This window comes from Pteropus alecto, unplaced genomic scaffold (genome assembly GCF_000325575.1).
Source record: "Pteropus alecto unplaced genomic scaffold, ASM32557v1 scaffold25, whole genome shotgun sequence".
Lineage (NCBI taxonomy): Eukaryota > Metazoa > Chordata > Mammalia > Chiroptera > Pteropodidae > Pteropus > Pteropus alecto.
The window spans coordinates 13,540,797-13,562,748 of NW_006441955.1; the positions used below are offsets into that span (position 1 = coordinate 13,540,797).

The following is a 21,952-nucleotide window of genomic DNA, read 5'->3' on the forward strand; positions in this document are numbered from 1 at the left end:
AGAAGAGGTGAAACCTCTAAAATCCATGATAATGGCCTTTAAAGATCTTGATTTCCCTCTTTCTGCAATTTCCCATTGTTTGACATCTGTTTTCTCACCAAATTATAAGTTCCATGAACTCAAGGTCACTTTCTACCTCATTTACTGCTATAACCTGAGTTACCTAGCATGGTATCTGTAGTATGGTAAAAACCTAAAAGTCACATGTACATGAGAGAGATAAAATCCTCAGGTTTTTCTTTATCTTCACAATATTATGTCTTATTTAAAAAAGGTAAATAGGTCACTGAATATTTATTGAATTCTATCTAAATTGATTATTTTGGATGATGATAATTGGATTATAACGATGGAATAAATTGCTAACTTTTTTGTGCTCTTTCAAAGTTCAAAGCACTGTGCTTGTTACTGTACAAGCTATATCTAATTTTATCTTTAAAATAACATTCTGTGGTATTATCTCAACTTTACAGACATGAAAACTGAAGGACAAAGAAAGTATTAATCAGGGTTACATAATAAGGGACACAGTCAAGACTGAAACCAGGTGTTTTTGATCTATGTTCATAGCCATTATACAATATTTCTTACAGCATAACTCACCACTAGAATCAGAATTCCATAGTAAAACTGTTAAAAATACATATTACCATGTTGCACTCAAGTACTTATGAAGAATATCTCTAAATGTGGCCTAGAAATATGTATTTCCAGGTGATTTTTATGAACATCTTTAATTAATCAAAGTTAATTAAAAGCATTTTCTATTAAGAAAGATTGGTTAAATTTTTTAAAAACTAGACAATATAAAAAATGACACTCCCTGTTAAAAAAATTTTTTCCAGTGTTTAGGTCTATTCATCCCATTATGCTCTCAAAAGCTTTCTCCCTGGATGGAATAATTAAGTCCTAGTCTCTTAGCAAGTTTATTGATTACAATACAAATATTGTTGTCTATATCCACTAAACTGCAGGGGTCCCCAGTAACTGGTCCGTGGCCTGTTAGGAACTGCACCACACAACAGGAGGTAAGCAGTGGGTGAGCAAAGCTTCATCTGTATTTGCAGCTGCTCCTCAATGCTAGCTAGCATCACCATCTCAGCTCCACTTCAGATCATTAGACATTAGATTCTCATAGGAGCACTGGTCCCTAGTGCCAAAAAGGTTGGGGACTGCTGAATACTGTACATTAGATCTCTATGACTTATTTCCTACTCATTGCAAGTTTGTATTCTTAAACATTTGTCCTATTCCCCCATTCCCTAGTAACCATTATTTTACTCTTTGTTTTTACAAGTTTGTTTTTTTTAGATTCCACATGTAAGTGGTATCATACAGTATTTGTCTTTCTGTCTGACTTATGTCACATAGCATAGTGTCCTTAATGTCCGTCTATGCAGTTTCATATGAATTTGAGGACAGAATTTTCCATTTCAGCAAATGCTAGAATTTTTATATGGCTTACAATCAATCTGTAGATCACATTGGGTAGAAGTATTGACATCTTAACAATATTAATTCTTACTACCCATGAACACAAAATGTCTTTCAATTTATTTCAATCTTCTGTAATTTCTCTCAGCAATGCTTTGTAATTTCAAGTGTACAAGTCTTTCACCTCTTTAGTTACATTTATTCCTAGATATTTTATTTTTTTAGATGATACTGTAAAGGAAATTGAATCCTGAGTTCCTTTTCAAATTGTTCATTGCAAGTGTACAGAAACACAACTGGTTTTTGTGTTGATCTTGTATCCTGTAATTTTGCTGAATTTATTAGCTTTAGTAGCTTCTTGGGCATTCTTTGGGATTTTCTATATATAGGATCATGTCCTCTGCAAATAGAGATAGTTTTATTTCTTCCTTTCCAATGGCGTGCCTTTTCTTTCTTTTTCTTGTCTAATTGTTCTGGGTAGAATTTCCAGTAATATGTTAAATACCAGTGGTGAAAGTGGGCATGCCTGTCCTGTTGCTAATTTTGGGGGTAAAGTTTTCATTCTTTCATATTGAAAATTTTAAACAGTTGAAAATAAATCTCCTGTAAATACTGGTTTCTCTCTTAGTCTTTGTTCACCTACAGAATATAGACATAAGTATATCTTCATCCTAAGTTTTTGATAAACATTTTCAACTAATTCCCCCCTACAGGCCCTCATTAAAGCAGAAAGTGATCTATAAGTCAATATTCTCATTGCACGATTCAATACTTAAAATACAGTAAAGAGAAACTCAGAATTCTGAACTCTGGTTACTTACCACATTTTAATTGTATACATAAAAAACAAACAACAAAACCCAGTTCTGGCATAACTCATTACTATTAGAAAGATTTTATTTGGGTTAGCATAGAAAATTTTTAAAAATCTAAAAAAGTTACTCTTCCACCTAGAAGAGAATAAGCCAGTAATTAAAAATAAGCTTTATACAATGGGAGGGAGGGATCCTTATAGTGACAGGAGTGTTCTGTATCTTGACTATTACGGTGGTGGATATATAAACCTGACAAAATTGCATAGGACTAAATACATACACACACACACACAAATGAGTACATGTAAAAAAGCAAATCTGAATAAAGATCAATGGATTGTGTCAATGTCAATTCTTGATTAAGATATTGTATTATAGTTTTTGAAAGATGTTATGTCAGGAAAGTGGGAAAAGGGTACACATGATCTGTGTTTTACTTCTCACAATGGCATGTAAACCTACAATTATCTAAAAATAAAGTTTAATGAGACTAAATCTTACAGGATAAGCACCATTATTGCATTTTTATAGTGTGCCAGCAGCAGCAGCAGCAGCAGCAACAAACTGCCAAGAAGAAGAAAAGCCAGTGGCAGTGAACTATATATTTTCCTTTCAGAGCATAAAGGATATGGAAGTTCACATAAAATATTAATGTGTAGGTGTTTATTTATAAGTGAGCTTTATTGACATGTCACTAACTGCTTGTTGTCTGGGGGAAGAAAATTTTAACCTAGGCATGGAACTATATTTTCCTGTTGAGAGAATTCTTACATTAAAACTTGCCAAGTTGATTAACTGAAAATGATTTTAGGACATAGTCATAAGTGAAAAAAGAAAAGTAAAAAAGAGTATACATTGTATGTCATCTTTGCATAAGAAGAGAAATGAGAAAAAATAAATAAAACAGCTTAAGTTTATAAAAATAAATGTAAGAACAGTAAACTAGAAACTAATGAATTTGGTTACCTACAAGAGTAGGTAGAAGGAATGGGGCAAGGAGTAACACTTCTCAGAGAATACTTTTTTGTAATGTTTTGACTTTTGGAACCACGTTGACGTTTTACATAGTTAAAAAACAAAATTAAATAAAAAAAGATAAGAGACAAAATTAAAATCGAATACAAACAGAAACAAGAGAACCGAACTACTTCAATGAATGCTTCTTCAAACGAAAAACTAATCCAAGCAGTTTTGAACATAGTAATTTGACCATATACCTTCAAGTAAAGACAAAAAAATGCAAACAAATTTTGAATGCTCTGCATGTTTCTTTTTAACAGTGCTGAATGCAGGAAGTCTGAAACTATTTTGTATATGTTGTAGTACTAAGCAAAGGTGTAAATATATTGCTGCTGTTAGGAGTCAGAGATCTACTGTCTGAGAAGGGGTACAAATATGGAAAGGTGGAATTTAAGGAAAAATCCTATATCCCTATGAACACACGAGTTTAAAAAAGGCCAACTAATAGAAGGAGTGATGCAGTTAGAAAATTCCCACTGTGCAACCAACTTAGTAACAACTGACTCAGTAGAGGGGACTGCTCTCCCCAAAGTGGGTCAGCACCATCCAATCGATTGAGGGTCTGAATAGAACAAAAAGCGAAAGAAAGGAGAATCAGGTTCCAGCCTGCCTGTTTAAGCTAAGACATCACTCTTCTGCCCTTGGACTGGGATTTACACCATCAACTCCCCTGGTGTCAGGCCTTGACACTTGGACTGGAATTACACTTCTGACTTTCTGGGTCTCCAGGTAGCAGAAGGTAAATAGTGGGACTTAGCCTCCATAAATGCATGAGCTAATTCCTCATAATAAATCTGTCTATATATGTAGTTATATATACTTTATTATCAACCCATTATTATTAATTACTACAATAATATATTTTATTAGCACTAAATATATTAATATCATATATCATACACAGTATTATTACATATGTTAATATATAATAATATATAATATTATATGTATATGTATATATGCTATTGGTTCAGCTTCTATGGAGAACCCGAACCTACACAATTGCCAAACAAAACAAAAAAGGTTAGAACCATTTAAATTGATTTACAAATATGAAATGTTCAGTTTGAGATTTTAAAAATCCAATTTTTTGGAATGGTTTCACAAAATAATAAAGAAATCTAAATAAATGGAATAAATGAAGAACTCATTATTGAAGCTAATAAAATGGTTTTATTGACTAAGACTGAGTAATTTTACAATGAGTGGAAAAAAACAATTAGAAACCCATAATTTTTATGTATTATAAAATATTGTGGCTTATACTTAAATTCACTAATTTTAATACCAACTCATAGAGTGATATACAATAATAACTGGGATTTTTAGAAATATTGAGAGAAATTAAATAACCAGAGGCAAATTCTTAATTGACCCATAACAAAGGTTCTTGCTCCTGCCTTGCTACTCAAAAGCTCACTGATATAGGAGCTATTGTTAAAAATCTAGAGCTATAAGCATGTGAATGGGTCAGAAGAAGAAGGAAGGGAAGAAACTATAAAAAGTTAGAATAGCTTAAGTGGAGCTGATTCAGGGGGAGAGCAATAGAATAGGTATTTCTGGCTTGTTTACATGGTTATCACTGTTGTCCAAAAACATTCCCCAGAGGTTGTAACCACAAATTACAACACTATTTGTATGGAAAATTTATTCTGAGTTCCACTCAAATGATTTTAAAACATTCTGAAACATTACCCACAACCCACTTCTAAGTTGGGAAGATATATTAACTTACATCATAAGACTGTAAGTTCCCTATAGGCAGAAACTATTTTCTTCATCTCTACTACTTCATCATATTGTGTGGCACAGAGAACATACAGCTGAAAGGGTAAATGAGCTGAAAATATAAACTACTTTGAAAATTTAACCCCTGTTCTGTTTAATTCAATTTTTCTAGCCCCAGTGGATATAACTATTCCTTCCAGAATACATAGGCAGTGGCTTTCTGCAGATAATGATTTCACTCAAGGCACCATTGCCAGGCCAATATCAAAATGATTGGTTGCTGGCATGTAAGCCTTCTAAGTTCCCCTAGATCCCTTACTTTGCTGGCTTCACTGTGTTCCTAGCTCTTGAACCTACTATTTGTTAGGCATTATGTTCCCAGATAATGTAAATCAGGTAAAGTGTTTTCCTCAGTTTTACCCTAAGCTGGTTTCTTATGTATAGGCTGGGAAAACTGGGCTCAATGAGTATTAAAATTAAGATATCGTTTATCTTCATTTTATGATCACTACAAAACACATCACAAAGTTCTTCTTTAAGAAAGAATACTTCAAAACTCAGGTATAACTATTTACTCCATTTACTAATTTCTGCAAAGATATGATTTCTCTTAAATTATCACTAACAAATATGACCCTTTTGTTTTGAAGACATGTATATTATTTCAAAAACAAACTTACTCATCATCTTTTGTTGTAGATTCCTTTCTTTTGGTTAAACTGAGATGATTCAGCTTTTTTCTCTTTCCTATACATGTGCAATAAAAAGAACATAAAGGGAAAATTGTCAAATTTTAAATAGAATTTAGATTGCCAAATTAAATAGAAAATAAAAGTGTAGACAAATGAAAGGGAAGTAGGAAAAGAAAAAGTATCCTGAAATTTGCTCAGAAAAAATTTTTATTATGAATAACTTTTCAATAGCTATTGTTTTTTTCATTTCCAATCTTATTTTTTATTCATGATGACATCATATAGAAAAACAACAATTGAAAAAATTTTCCATTGTGGCTTAGTATATTAAAGAGAAAACTAGAGAAACTAAGTTATCCTTCGAATATGTTCTGGGTTGAAATTTAAGTTTGATGTTATAGCTTTAGCAGAACATAAGGTTTGCACTTATTAGTGGTCAAGTAAATAATTGTTTAATGAGCTAACCATTTAGTTGTTTCTTCTACAGTACTTTTATATACAATATACACTTTACACTTTGAAACATATTCAATGTATAATAAGTATCTGAGGATACATTTGCACAGTTGAAGATTCTCAGTGTTTTATGTACATTAGCCTTTGATAAATGTTTACTGAATGAATAAACAAGCAAATGAATGAATAACCTAAACTCTTTACTACTAATGAAAAACAGCTGAGAAATCACTTTTTTTTTTTTTTTTTAAATGCCTACAACACCTGGTCTTCCTAGGTGGTCTCCCATCCAAGTACTAACCAGGCCCGACCCTGTTTAGCTTCCGAGATCAGATGGGATCAGGCATGTTTAGGGTGGCATGGCCGTAGACTGAGAAATAACTTTTTAAAATGTAAAAATGATGACACCCTCCTCATGCTACATATTTTTATGTAGTTCCGTCTGTTCAACAACTGGTACAGAAACTATTATTTACTCAATGTTTTCATTATTTTTCTAAAAAAATGATACAATGTACCATGAAAAACTGTCTCACTCTCCAACAGAACTATAATATAAGCTATTTAATATAATTTAAAATCCACTAGCAAAATTTTTAAAAAAGGGAAAACAGGTGAGATAAATTTTAATATTTCATTTAACCCAGCATACCCCAAATATTACGACTTAAACATATGATCAATATAAAATTATTAATAACATAATAAATATTCTTGTTTTCACACTAAATCTTTGATATGTGGTATTTTACACTTACAGCACATCTCAATTCAGACAAGCTACATTCCAAATGCTCAATCTACATGTATTAAACAGTACAGCTCTACGATAATACTGCAGGAGGATCCAATACTTCCAGATGAAACCAAATAACAGATAACATGAAAGCAATTTAAATTTTCAAATGTAATTTATTAACATATTAAGAAATATATTGTCTGGAACAGACTTTCCAATCCTGGTTTAGATTTTCTTCTTCATTTAATTTTTATTTCATTGATCTTAACTTTCTCCTATTACTAGAAGAAAAGCTTATTTAAAGTATATTTTCTATGCACTGGTATTTATAATTCCATTAAGTTTGTTCAGAAACTGATTAATAATAATTTCCTTTATTATTACTTTGAACCTTATACCTTCTCTCAAAAAAATTATATTGTAACTAAACTGTTATCTCAAAATACATGTTAATGATAAAAAGAAAATCTGTGATTTAGAAATTTTGTTAAAGTACTAGCTACTTGTTTATTAAGTTTTTATTATTTGACTTGTCTGTGTCCTTAAATTCCAAACAAAATTTATTAATATGATTGAGTTTATTTAACAAAAAATAGAAGGGTAAAAGGTAACAATATTTGATTTTAGAGAACTTTTGAGGAAATAAATTTATTAAAATCTGTCTCTAAAAAAAAAAATCAAGCTGGGAATGTACGTTTTATAGAAAACCACAAATGAAAATCCACAGTACATATTAAACCTTTATTTCTGAAAATTAGCACTAATTTCCTAAATTTTATACTATGCCTTCTGCATTCAATAAAACTTCACGATTAAATATTAAAATTACTGTTCCTTTGTAATTAATTTTCATATTTTAGCACCAGCAGTCAGTAATGTTAAGTGAGAAATAGTAAAAGAAAGGTTTATTTGAATTTTCACCAGTTGTTCAATGCATTTCTAAACATTATTGTACAAGATTAGTCAAGATCTATCCTACAAAATGTAACCAATAGCATTAATCTCAATCTTTTCACGGAAGAAGTTATGTTTTTAATAGACTTTCAATTGTTAAATAAGAGAAATTTTAATGTCTCTAAGAATAACACTTGGATCAATTATCAAAGACTGTTGAGTAGACACTAATATATCATTAAGAGTCTTCCAGTTACTTAATAATTACTTTCTGTTATTTCATTCCATTCATTAGCAATTAACGCAAGCTAAAGGGCTGTGGACTCTATATTTTTTTTCTCTCTAGGTTATACATAAGAAACAGTTCTGTACTTGACTCCCTTTAAATGCAATTTTGCAAAAACACTGTACCACCACCTAATCTGGACATTTAAAATTGTATTTGGACTTTCTGGTAAGGCTCCAGGGACTCCGTTCTTAACTAACAAAGATAATTTTCAACAGATCATAACATGTAGAGAAGTACAATCGATGAGGATGATAACAGCTAACACTTATGACAGTAATTTTAGTGCCAGGCATGGTTTTAAATGCGACATATATTAATTAATTAATCTGCACAACTCTGAAGTAGTAACTCTTATTCCCACTTTCCAGATGAGGAAATAGAGGAACAGAATGGTTTACTTAATTTATCCCAGGCCCTAAAGCTAGTAAGTGGTAGAGTCAGGATATAAACCCAACCATCTGACTGCAAAGACTGTGCTCTTAACCAGAATGCTATGCTTATTTATTAATAGATTAATCTGAATTTCAAACAAGTTTAGGCTGGTATCATGCTGCTTCTAGATACTTATACTTTACAGCTGGCACACATCTCAGGCATCATTAGGTCCCAAACCAAAAGTCATAAACTTGAAAAAACCTTGACCCAGAAAGGTTCAAATGATCTGTCTAAGGTGTCACGTACTAGTTAGCAACTTTTCTCAACAGCTGTTGCCAGATCAAGTTGGAGATTGTAGGCTAAAGGAGAAATGGGATCCTGTTATTCTTTTAATTAACCAATTTTATATTAGTAAGCAAGAGTTGAGAATGAAGAATCTCTTTAGAGGTTCAATTAGAGGTTCAATTTAGAGGTTCTTTAGAGGATAAATTCATGAAAAATAACAATGTTAACAGTACTTTTTTTAAAATTCAAAATACCTTTACTGAGTCTTATGGAAGAAAATATAAGTATCTTAGGTATTATCTATATCATTGAGTAGAAAAGTATCAATGAGAAAATTGGAACTGCTTTTTCCTTACTAAAACATTAATATTTGAGAAGCAACAACAGAATTATAAGTTTTAAATTCTTTCACCCAGATTAGATCGTGGACATTAAGAAGTATTTGGCTCACATATTTCAAATTGCACATCGTATATTCAAACAGTAGTTTATCAGCTCTTTTAAAATATATATAGTCTGTTCCTTCTCCCATTTAAAAAAATCAGTCTTGCCAGAGGCCTACCATTTGATTACTCTTTTTAAAGAACCCACTTTTGATTTTGTTGCTTTTCTTTAACATCATCTCTTGTTTTCTATTCAATAATTTGTTTATATCATTTACTATTGTCTGCTTTTTCAGATTCATTTTATTGTTCTTTTTCTTTCTTTTTCAGTTGAATGCTTGTCTCAGTTTCAATTACTCTTCCATTTTGAATATGTGCATTTTAAGTATAAATTTTCCACTAGAAATTGTTTTGATATAATGCAGTATTTAGGTATAAATTTTTCCTCTAAGTGCAGACATATTTCCATTATCATTCAATTCCTAGTATTTTGTAGTTTCCATTATGATTTTTCTGATCAGTGAATTATTTAGAAGTTTTTTGGTTCCTAAACTCATGAGGATTGCTTTTTATTATTGATTCTTAATTGCACAAAATTTTGGTTAGGGAATGTGATCTGTGTGATAGCAAATTTTAGTATGATGGAATTATGGGCTTTATTGTATGCTGAATATTACCTTTGTTTGACAACAGCTCATTATATCAAATTTGCTAGTTGTGTTCAACTACATCCTTCCTTTTTATCCATTCCATTGATTTATGAAAGAGGTAGTTTAAAATTTCCTACCATGGTTAGGGATTTGTGAATTTCTCCTTATAATTCTACACTATTTCATCATGTTTTGTTTGAGTTTTTGTTTTACATGCACGGAGGCTGAAGATACTTTTTCTGGTGTTAAGTCTTTCTTTCTCTAATTATGTAAAGATTCCCATTATCGTTAATAAAGCCTTTTGGCCCTAAAGTCTGTTTTGGTCTACGTTCACATTAATATTCTTACGTCAACTATTAGTTTCATTTAAAAGCTAATAATTACTTTGTTTTCTTTTTCTGTCCTTTTACATTTACTTGTCCTATGGCTTAAAGTCGAAATAATAATATTAATAAAAATAACTAAAATATGTATTGAACCTTACTATATGTCAGACACTATTCTAAGTCCTTTTTGTATATTATTTCATTTAGTTCTCACAACGATTCTGAAGTAGATATTATTAATTCCCCATTTTACAAGTAAAAACACAATTAAAAAGTCAATTTACAGATATTCTATCTGCTCCCTGAAAATTACAAGAACCTTAAAATACTAACTCTTTTCTGATCCATTTATCTTCCATGCTATTATTATGGTCTATTATTAATTTTTACCCCACACTCCCACCCCAAATTGTTCTTTTTGCTTTTGGTCAGCAAACTTATAATCATATTTTTGTCACTAAATGTATAATTAGATTTACCAATTTGTTTGCTAATTTACTTTTTCATCATTGCTCCTTACATTCCATCCTTTACTTGAGGCTCCATTTGCTTCTTATAGAAGTACATTCTTTAGTAGTCCTTTCACGGGAGGATCTGTGAATGGTAAATTCTTAGATTTGGTCTGAAAATATCTTTATTTCATCTTCACTTCCTGAATAAAAAATTTCAGCTGTGACTTTTAGATGGTATTATTATTCCATTTCCTGCTGTAGATTATTGATAATAAAGAGAAATCTATCACTTTGTCATTCCCTTGTAGGTAATATGTTTTTTCCTCTGGCTGCCTTTAAAATTTTCTCTTGGTGTCTGATGTTGTAGAGTTTAGCACGATACGGTTAGGTGTGGATCTGTTTTAATTCGTCCTGCTCAGACCAGCCATTTTATTCTAATCTGGAAATTCCTCTTTCCTTAATTATGAAAAACCGATAGTCCTTATATTTTAGAAAACTGCCTCTGCCCCATTCTATTTTCTCCTTGTGGAACTCCTATTTGACATACATTGGAGCTTCTTATTCTATCCATCACTTCTCTTCACTGTTTTACTATATTCTCCATCTTTTATTTCTCTGTGCTGTTACATTGCTAAAGTCTGGGTGATTTCTACATATCGACTGTTTAATTTATAAGTATACACTCTGACTATATGAATTTGTTGTTTATCCTTCAATATTATTAAAAAAATAAGTCTGATGCATTCTTGGGAGCAAAGAAAGGAAAAAAATTACCATCCTTCCTGTTCTCTGAAAAGCATTAACAGTTTGGAAAAATTTGCTAAGGGGTAGAAGAGGGCAACGATATAATAATATATACACACAAATATATATAAATATAATAAATATAAATGGTGATAAATAAATGTGTGTGTGTGTGTGTGTGTGTGTGTGTGTGTGTGTATGTGTGTGTGTGTGTATCTTAATTAAATGTATGAGCTGGAACCAGTCACCCTATTTTTGGCCCATGCAGAGTCTAAGTAGAGGGAAGACTAAGAACTAGATATTTCTTCCTTTTATAACTACAAATGGATTTAAATTTAATATTGTCATCTCTTCATACAGTACATGGTTCAGCTATATATATAAAGTTCATATAAATACCTGGAGGAAGAATATTCCAGACTGAGAGAACTGCAAGTGTAATGACCTTGTGGTGGGAAGGGGTTCAGCATGATTGACAAATAGCAAGAAAATAAAAGTGGCTAACATAGTGTAAACATGGGAAGGGTAGTAAAAAAGAGGCAGATGATATGCTTTAATATTAGATGATGTAAGGCCTTAAAAGTCATGATAACGTTCTGAATTAAATCCTAAGTGTGATGGGAAGTGAGTAGTACCTAAAATGTTCTTGAAATGTTAGATAAAAATGCTTACTTAAAATGTACCTCATGTTTTGTACAATATTTAAAAAGTGAGGATAGTTAACAGAAGTTATGACTTCATTTGGAACTTAAATTATTTCATAAGTCAGGCTTTCTTATTTCTAAAACATGTGTAAGATGACAATATGACATAAGAGCCTACATGGAATTCTTCTTCTTTGAAATATATATCTGTATGTAAAATATATATATATACATATATACACACACATATATGAGTATATAAAATACACATGTATAATTTAATGAATAATTACAGTGAACCAGTGTAACCATAATATAGATTAAGAAATAGAATATTACCAGCTCCCCAGGAACCTTGCTATATGACTTTTTAAAAAAGAGCTAACTTAGTATTATAATCTGTGATAATTATCCACTTAAATGTCGACTGGAATCATGTGACCAATCTTTTTATGGGCAAAAGGAATGTTCCCTTAAGTCCATATTTAATTTCAATGTGGAAACTGAGTACATATCCACTTAAAATCTATTCACATTTTAGTATAGAAATGTGCCATCTCTAAGGCACTAATTTTGAATTTTTAATAAAAGATATATCAAGTGTATAAAAAACAATGACAGAACTTGAAGAAAATGTATACATCTTCATACATTTTTGTGAAAGCAAATCTAATAGTGATAACTTGAAGATAAAAAACATTTGATTAGAGTAAAATAAGTCATTCAAAAGTTTGAGATCTCATTATGGGTTTCATTACAATAAATTAAGTAAAATGAGAAGACTTCTTTGTTTCTGTGTAGCTTCAAGTATATGCTTAGCGCTCAAATGTGAAACAATAAAATATGAATTAGGCTAATCACAGCATATCCAAAATATAGTTTATTAAATTGAGTCTACTTAAAATTTTACATTACAGAAACTTAACATGTCACTGATTCATAAACTTTTCCAACATTAAAAAATTAAATCTATGAAATCCAGATTTCTATATCTTTTAAATAAATAGTTCAGTAATAAACAACCAGAGAACAAGAAATACGTATGATCAAATTTAAACTAACAATGTTTTAAAATAATTTCATTTTAAAATTAGGTTAATCTCTTTTGGAAAGTTCTACAAACCTTGTGCAAATGCGTTTAAAATAGTAAAGGAAAAAAGGGAATGAAATATAATAAATAAAAGTAGTCATATAAAGATACACAAAGTGTGGATAAAACTAAATGCACAACATGTATAAAATAACATTTAGAAGTATCAATCTTAAACTGTAGTGCAGTTGTACCTGAATTATGTGCCCTTTAATTTATGTATATGATGGATAGCTTGTTACGAGGCGTATCTGTAACCATTATAATTGATAGTAGCTGAAGGCAGTCAGGCCATAATTTCTATTTAATGGATAGGACAGTGAGAGAACAAAGTCTGTAGGAGCATTTTAAAATAAGTCCCTAAAAAGTTTACATTTACGTCCAAAGTAATACCTATATTCTAGCCATTTCTCTGAAGTCTTTAAGAAGAAAAAAATCAGCTGCAGCAGGATCCATATATTACTAAATTACAATTTTGATTTAACCAAGAACTAGAAAAATATTACAGTAAATGAAAAAGAAGGCTCGACTAACCATTTGATGGTCCATTTTTGTACTCTTGTACTTTAGAGCTTGTGGGAGATGCAAATGGGCTCATTCGACAGGTTCCAGTTGTTGGAGAATAATTTGTAATACTTCTCTTCCTTGTAATTTCTGAAGGATCAAATGACTGGAAATAAATATTAATTTGGGACAAAATTACTTGTTTAGTTAAATATCTTTGAAAATGCCTTTGAAAACTCACAAAATTCAACCAATACTCTTTTCCTTTTCCTCTCTTTCAGATTTTAAATCTACTCAATTATCACCTTCAAAGTGAACATTATTTTTTTAAAGTTATATACATATTTCAGGTCACCACACTAATTAGGGCATCTCAATTTGATATTTAGGACATTTTAACATTAAAGGGTTACTACCTTATGAGATGGTATTTCCTAAAAACTTAGAGATGGCTGACTCTCCCAATTACATCCTGACTTTTGCTGTTGGCTGAACCTGAATTATGGGGCTAGGCCAGAGAAACTCTCAAAAAATGTCTCTTATTAAAACCCACGAGAAAATCTTAGGAAGTATTAGTATTGTCCTAAACCTTCCAAAGTTGCTCTGTCAGTGTCTTGTCTTACTGATAACCAAAATAATGTTCAAACAATTGAGTATGGAATTTAAAATCTTTGAGAGTTTGGCCTATCCTACAGAAATCCTCTCTGCAACTTCCTCCTCTGTGTTCCCATAGACCTTGTGCATACCTCCTATTGGAGTTGCCAAATTTTTTTACATTTTTCTCTGTCTCATTAGAACTTAAGTTCCTGAAAACAAATATCATTTCTTCATCTTTGTACCATAGAACTCAAAAATGTGATAAATGACCAAAACAATAATTCATAAAGATCTATGCACCCCAATATTCATGGCAGCACAATTTACAATAGCCAACATATGGAAGCAACCTAAATGCCCATCAACAGATGATTGAATAAAAAAATTATGGTTCATATGTACAATGGACTATTACTCAGCCATTAAAAAAAAAAATTAAATCCTACCATTTACAATGACATGGATGGACCTAGAGGTTCCTATGCTGAGTGAAATAAGTCAGACAAAGATAAATACCATATGATTTCACTTATATGCAGAATCTAAGGAACAAAGAAAACAAACTAATCAAAAACAGACTCACAAATATAGTGGACAATCTGATGATGGACAGAGGGGAGAGGGGTCGGGGGCTGGGAGAATGGAGTGAAGTGCAAATTAGTAGCTGATGGATGGTCACGGGGATGGGGAGCACGGCATAGGGAATGCAGTTAGCATTAATATGAGGGCTAGGTGGAGGGCCAGGGGAGGGAGGGAGCAAATGCGGGGATTGTTTTATGAACTATATAGATGTCTAACCAAGGTACTGTATACTTGAAACTAATTTAAATAAATACATTTATTTTAAAAAATGTGATAAATAAATGACTTAAAAGGAACAGTCCAATAAACTTGGCCAAGTCACTCTAAACAGAATATATTCATTTGTCCATTAGTGCATTCATCCAATATTAAATGACACCTGTAATCCCAGTCACTAGGCTATATGCATCTGGGCCTCAGCTCTCTCTCTCTCTCTTAGTTCTCCAGAATCTAGTCTTTCTTTGGTTTAGGTCCTCATTCATAATCCACTTCTTCCAAACACCCAATTATCATACTATTAATTCTTTGCTCTTCTGAATTCCCTTTAAACTTTTTTTCTATAATGCTTATGAATCTCCCAGGATTTGCTAACTAATGTGTACAAATAGAACAAATTGTTTGGGACTCATTGAGAGCAGAGAAGAGGTCTTAAGGGAAGATGTGTGCTAAAAAAATTAAGAGGAGATGGAAAATCAAAGTGGGCTGCAGTGATCTCACAGAATGATTCCTGTGACGGGGAGAAGTGAGGCTTAGGTACGTGAAAGTAAAAGGCATGAAAAACCTGAAATCTAGACATCCTATGGTGGATTTAGGGGATAAACGAAAGGTCTGAAGGTTCAGGATATGTTGACAATATTGTAGAACTGAATTTTAGCTTGGTAGCTGTCTTGCAATAGTTATGTAATTCTCCATTGTCAACTATTCTTTATTTTTAAGACACCATGGCAGAAATAGTGGCTGTGTCAAATTTCTCAATAATTTTGGTAAATCTATGGCATCAATTTTTTTTATAGTTAAGACTTTTTAAAAATGATAAATACTTTGTATTAAAGGAACAAAAAGCATTCCATTCTTTATGTACCCACAGTAGCCCCAAATATAACCAATATCTTTAAAAAAAATCAAACTATAATATCAAGTTACAACTCTAAAGCAATCTTTTTTGTAGGGTGAATGAGTTTTAAGTCTCTTTATCAGGTGGTTATTATTACCTCTCCATCTTGAGTTTTCACCTGTTTATATGTATTCAGTCATAAACTATGACATTTAACCAATCCTACCCTACTTTTCCAAGAATTTATTGCCCAAAACTATTTCACTGTGTATGTACAAGAAATGAAAGTCACTACCCTAATGTACATTTATGTCAATCTGTTTTCCTATTCTCACCAAAAAATTATTTTTTCCAATTGCCAAATATCTAAACATTGTAACTGTAGATCATACATTTCTCCTTGAAAACAATTTTCTAGCTTTCATAAAATAAGTCTTTGTGTGTGTGTGTCTGTGTGTGCGTGTGTGTACATTTTTCTCTTCCCTCACCTTAAAAATAGTTAGGCTTCTCTTTTGCTTTCTTGTTTTTGGTCATCTGTGTTGGTTAAAAGAAAAATGTTTGTCTACAATTACTATACTTAGAGGGAAAAAGAAAATCTACCTTTTCCTACTAACCCACTAAATGACCTTCAGTAAATACCATTTTTATATAACTGCCTACTGATATACACAAAGCATAATCTTACATCTCTAAGTTTTTTCCTCTCAAAGTTTTATCAAGATCCTCTAACTTTTAAACTTTGAAGATGCTTGAAAGTGACCCTAGAATTCATCTAAGAATTTCCATTCTACCATCTGCAAAACATTGAAGGTCTTGAGCACTGATGAGTCTCCCACAACAGAAGTTTAGAGGACCTGGATTTAAGAGAAGACTGAACTATTAACTGAGAAGCCTAGCATTCTTCTCACTCAGCAATGATAAGTGCTACCTACCAGATACTTTAGAAAAAGAGGAAGAAAAAGTGAAAAAAGATCTGAGTAGAGAAGGCAAAGAATTCAGGATGTAAACAAAATGTAAGAAAATAGATATCAGATAAGTCACAACTACTTTAATAATTTACAACTGCTTATAATATTTACTGACTCCTTAGAGATATTTAATACCATCGCTAAAAAAAAATTCTATAATTAGTCCAAATGCCATTATACTTTTTGTAACAAGGTCAAACTTTGTACATTCATGACATAAGGTTAGGGCATTGATTTTTCTACCTAAAAAAAAAAGAAAGAAAGAAATGAATGCTCTCTCCATAATTTCAAATATATATGATGTTCTCCTTCAATATCTTTCACAAATTGTAGCTTGCTTCATCACCTTGTTTAAAGCATATTCTACCAAAAAGATGCCTGAAATTTATTTTTACCTATTATAAACAGTCTAAAAAGTACTAAGGGTTTTTTCAGTAACAAATTTGGGATATAAAGGATCTGTTATTATTATGAACTACCAGCCTATGCTATCACTGAAATATTTAAAATACAGGTACTATAGTACTGTACTGTATTTGGACAACCAGAAACAAAAGAAAAGTTAGGGCAGCAAAAGGGAGATAATTCTTTATAAATTTATACTGGCTAATTAGGTTATTGGAACATCTATCTCACCTAAGATATTATTATGCATTACTGGTACTAATTATGGAATTTACATGAGAAGACTAAATATTAGCTGTCTCAGAAACTTTTCACAACTTGGGCCTAGAGTTCCTAGAAGAGTCCTAGATATCTACTAACTTCTGATCAGTTGCCACAATTATCATCCTTAATAGTTCTAGTAATCTTGGAGTTTTGCTGTTATTTTTAATGGTAATTATGGAGAATAAAAGTATTTTGCACTTACTTCAGTGATGTTATAGGGAGAGCAGGGAAAGAATACAGCCAATATATTAGATCTGTGGTGACAGAAATGTTCAATTTCTTAACTGTGTATTTAATATACAGGGGAACGCATCTATTAAAATTCACTGAATTGTACACTAACAATCTGTGAATTTCACAATAAATTTTACTTTGATAAAAAAATTTTAACAAGTAATTTTTTTAATTGGCTAAAAAGTTGATACACTAGTGTTTTTATTTGCGCTTATTATTGTTCCATAATTTTAAGATATTAAAGTATTAATCTGAATATTAAAGATATTACTATTTCATTAGTATTCTCTCATACTAATCTTTAAGAAGTTTTATATATTTTCAGGGCTGTTTCCTATCATGCCTTCATATGTCCTCATATTTTTCAGAATATAAAGTGAATTCAATCTCAAATATATTTTTGTCTATTTATGACTTACATACAATAAAATGCACATATCTTAAGTGTTCAACTTGAAGCATTCTGACAATTGTATTCACTGATGCAACTACCACCCGAGGTATAGAACATTTCAATCAACCTAGAAGGTTCTCTTGTAGTCCCACTCAAATTCCAGTCCAGAGAAAATCACTTTCTAATTTCTATAACCACAGATAGTTTTGCCTATTCTTGAACTTTATAGAAATTAAGTACATAACTTTTGTGTTTGGCTTCTTTTGTTCTACATGTTTCTGAGATCCTCTGTGTTGTTGTGTGTGGTAGTAATGTTTTGTTTTGTTTTTTTAACTGTTGAGTAGTATTCCTCTGCATAAATATAGCAGAATTTGTTTTCCTTCTCTCCTACTGAAGGACATTTAGGGTATTTCCAGTTTGAAAATTATTCACTTATTATAAATTAAGTTCATTTATTATGATTTACTTATTACAAATTAAATTGCTAAGAACATTCTTATACATGTATTTTCGTGGATATATTTTATTTCTTTGGGAAACCTTGGAACAAAATTGCTAGGTTATAGGATAGATATCTATAAATATCTATATAGATACAGATATTTATTTTCTGTATATAAAATAAAAGCTAAACCGTTCTCTAAAGTGTTTATATCATTTTAAATTCCCATCAATAAATCAGAGTCTCAGCAGCTCCACAACCTCACCAATCTTTAGTGTTGTTTTAGTTATTCTAGTGTTTTCTTTTTTTTCAAAAAAAACCCCAAAAAACAAAAACCATCTGTTTTGTCATTATTTAGCTATTCTAGTGGGTGGGAATGGTATCCCTTTGTGGTTTTAAGTTGTTATTTCCAATGATTAATGATGTTGAATACTTTTCATGTGATATTTATCCATTTAAATATTTTTTTGTGAAGTGTTTGTTCAAGTTTTTATACACTTTTCTTGCACTGTCTTTTTTATTGTTTATTTATATAGTCTAGATGCAAGTCTTTTATCAGATAAATGCATGAAAAATATTTTATTCTTAATCCATGGCTTGCCCAATTGTTTTCTTAATGTTCTCTTTTGATAAACAGGAATTTCTAATTTTGATAAAATCTAATGTATCAACTATTTTTCCTCTGGTTAGTATTTTTGTGTTGTATGAAATTTTGCCTACTCTAAGGTCTGCAAGATATGTTTCTTTCCAGAAGCTTTATGTGTTTGGCTTTTACCTTATAGCTATGATATTACAAGAAATGGAAAATCAGAATACATTAGTAGCAAAGAAAGAGACTGCATTAATAGTAAAAAAAATTTTTAATAAAGAAAAGTCAGGACCAGAGGCTTCACTGGTGAGTTCTACCAATGTTTAAAGAACTGTCAACAATCTTTCTAAAACTCTCTTAAAAAATAGGTAACACTTCTTAATTCATTACAGAAAGCCAACATTACTCTGATACCAGAACTAGACAAATAAATCACAAAAAAAGAAAACTACAGACCAATATCCATGATGGATATATATGCAAAAATCTTCAACACACTGGCAAACCAAAACCAGAGGCAAATAAAAAGGATTATACATTATGACCAAGCAAGACTAATCTTGTGAATGCAAGGTTGGTTCAACATAGAAAAACCAATCAATGTAATGCATCATATTAACAGAATAAAGGAAAAAACCCACACAGTCATCTCAGTAGATGCAGAAAAAGCATTTGACGAAAATCCAACATCCTTTCATGATAAAAATACTCAACAAACTAGGAATGGAAAGGAACGTTCGCAACCCGATAAAAGACATCTTGGAAAAATCAATAGCTAACATCATATTTAATAGTAAAAGAATGGATGCTTTTCCTCCAAGATCAGGAACAAGACGACATTTGTTCTTGCCACTTCTACTCAACAGTGTTCTTGAGGTTCTAGTCAGGGCAATAAGTAAGAGAAAAAAATAAAATGCATCTGATTGGAAACAAAACTACCTATATTTGCAAGTGACATTATCCAATGTTTAGAATGTCCTAAATAATCTATGAAAAAAATTAGAGCTGATACACAAATTCGGCAAAATTGCAGAACATATGATCAATATACAAAAATCAGCTGTATTTCAATACACTGGCAATGACCAATCTAAAATGAAATTATATAAACATTCACATTAGCATCAAAAAGAATACTTAGTAATAAATTTAACTCAAAGAGCATAAGACTTGTATACTCAAAGCTACAAAACTGTTGAAAAACATGAAAGAAAATAAATAGAAATATATTCTGTTTTCACAGTTTGGAGGAATTACTAATGTTAAAACAGCAAATTCCCCAAACTAATCTGCAGATTTAGTATAATACCTATGAAAATTCCAAATGCCTGTTTTTCAGAAATTGACAAAGTAATCCTAAAATTCATATGGAATTGCAAAGGACACAGAATAGCAAAAGCAATCTTGGAAAAAAAAGACAAGGTTGGAGGACTCACACTTCCTGATTTCAAATTTACAGTAATTAAAACATTTTGTTTACTTAGAAAACTTACAGTAATCAGATATAATGTGGCATAAGGGCAGGCACATAGATGAATGGAATTGATCTGAGAGTCCAGAAATAAGTCCATACATTTCTAGTTGATTGTTAAGAAGGGTGCCAATGTCTGTTCTTTTCAAAAAAGAAATTACAAGAAAAAGAGTGAGATTTTAAAAGATTTAAAAAGCCTTAAGATATATAAGAACCATTACAATCTGTAAACCTTGTTTGGATCCTATAATAAGCCAACAATCAAAAGCTATTTTGTAAGAACCATGTAAAGAGGAATATAAACTGGGTGAAAAATATTATCAAGAAATTACTGTTAATTTTGTAAGGTATGATGACATTGCAGTTAGGAAAGAAGTCATTACCTATTAGAAATGCATACTAAAGAATATTCTGATGAAATGACATGTCTGGGACTTGTAAAATATTTCATGAAAAAATATATAGACTCAAACACATATATACACATGTACAGACAGTCATGTGCTAGTTAATGACAGGGATGTGTTCTGAGAAATGTGTCGTTAGGCGATTTTTGCCTTTGTGCAAACATCAGTGTACTTATATAAAACTAGATGGTATATCCTACTACATACCTAGGCAATATGGTATAGTCTATCGGTCCCAGGCTATAAGCCTGTACAGCATGTTACTGTACAAAACAAGAATGAAAGTAAATCACGTGCAAGAAAAAAACGATGCAATCAAGAGATGAGGTAAAGATGAAATGTATGAGGCTGCTGCTGGCATAACACGGTATACTCTTATAGCAAACTTTTTTTATAATAAGTAGAAGAGTATACTCTAAAATAAAATACCAATAAAAGTTTAGCGAATACATATACCAGTAACATAGTCGTTTAATGTACTGTACATAATTGTATGTGCTATTCTTTTATAAGACTGGCAGCATAGTAGGTTTGTTTACACCACCATCATGACAAATAAGTGAGTAATGTATTGCACTGTGATGGTATGACGGCTACATCACTAGGTAATAGGAATATTTCAGCTCCATTATAACTTAAAGGAATCACCGTTGTATATGAGGTCCATTGTTGACAGAAATGTCATTATGTGGTGCATGACTGTATATCCATATACAAATGTGTAAACATAAATAAATGAAACAAAATTAGCAAAATGTTAATAATTGTTGAAGCCGGATCATAGCAATATGAGGGTTCATTATATTATTTTCTCTATTTTTCTATACGTTTGAAAATTTCCATTGTAAAAAGGAAGGAAGAAGGAAGGGTAGGAGAGGGAGGCAGAGAGCTATAAAATCTCCTAATGGCAGGAGCCTTGTCTCTAAGAGATAAAACAAGCTTAGGCCATGGGAATAATCAGCAAACCTCCCCCGCAAAACTGAACTGCTATTCCTTCTAGTAGCATGCCTACTGAGTTTGCCTGA

General features: G+C 31.3%; 1 protein-coding gene and 1 non-coding gene across 9 annotated transcripts in view; both read right to left on the reverse strand.

The window, feature by feature from the left end:
- The window catches only part of ITGB3BP (integrin subunit beta 3 binding protein), a 53,001-nt gene that overhangs the window by 20,842 nt on the left and 10,207 nt on the right, over positions 1-21,952 (reverse strand). For 7 of the 8 annotated variants that reach the window (XM_025052033.1, XM_025052034.1, XM_025052030.1 and 4 more), the window contains exons 3-5: positions 20,543-20,661; positions 13,551-13,686; positions 5,678-5,744 (exon numbers count right to left, since the gene is read on the reverse strand). In XM_025052033.1, coding sequence (XP_024907801.1) covers positions 5,678-5,744; positions 13,551-13,686; positions 20,543-20,620 — 281 coding nt within the window. In that variant the 5' untranslated portion in view covers positions 20,621-20,661. The remainder of the gene's footprint in view (positions 1-5,677; positions 5,745-13,550; positions 13,687-20,542; positions 20,662-21,952) is intronic. The other variant, XM_006919272.3, reaches the window with a different exon arrangement.
- Positions 6,398-6,516, reverse strand: LOC112485829. The gene has a single exon (XR_003048580.1). It is a non-coding gene; the product is annotated as a 5S ribosomal RNA (ribosomal RNA).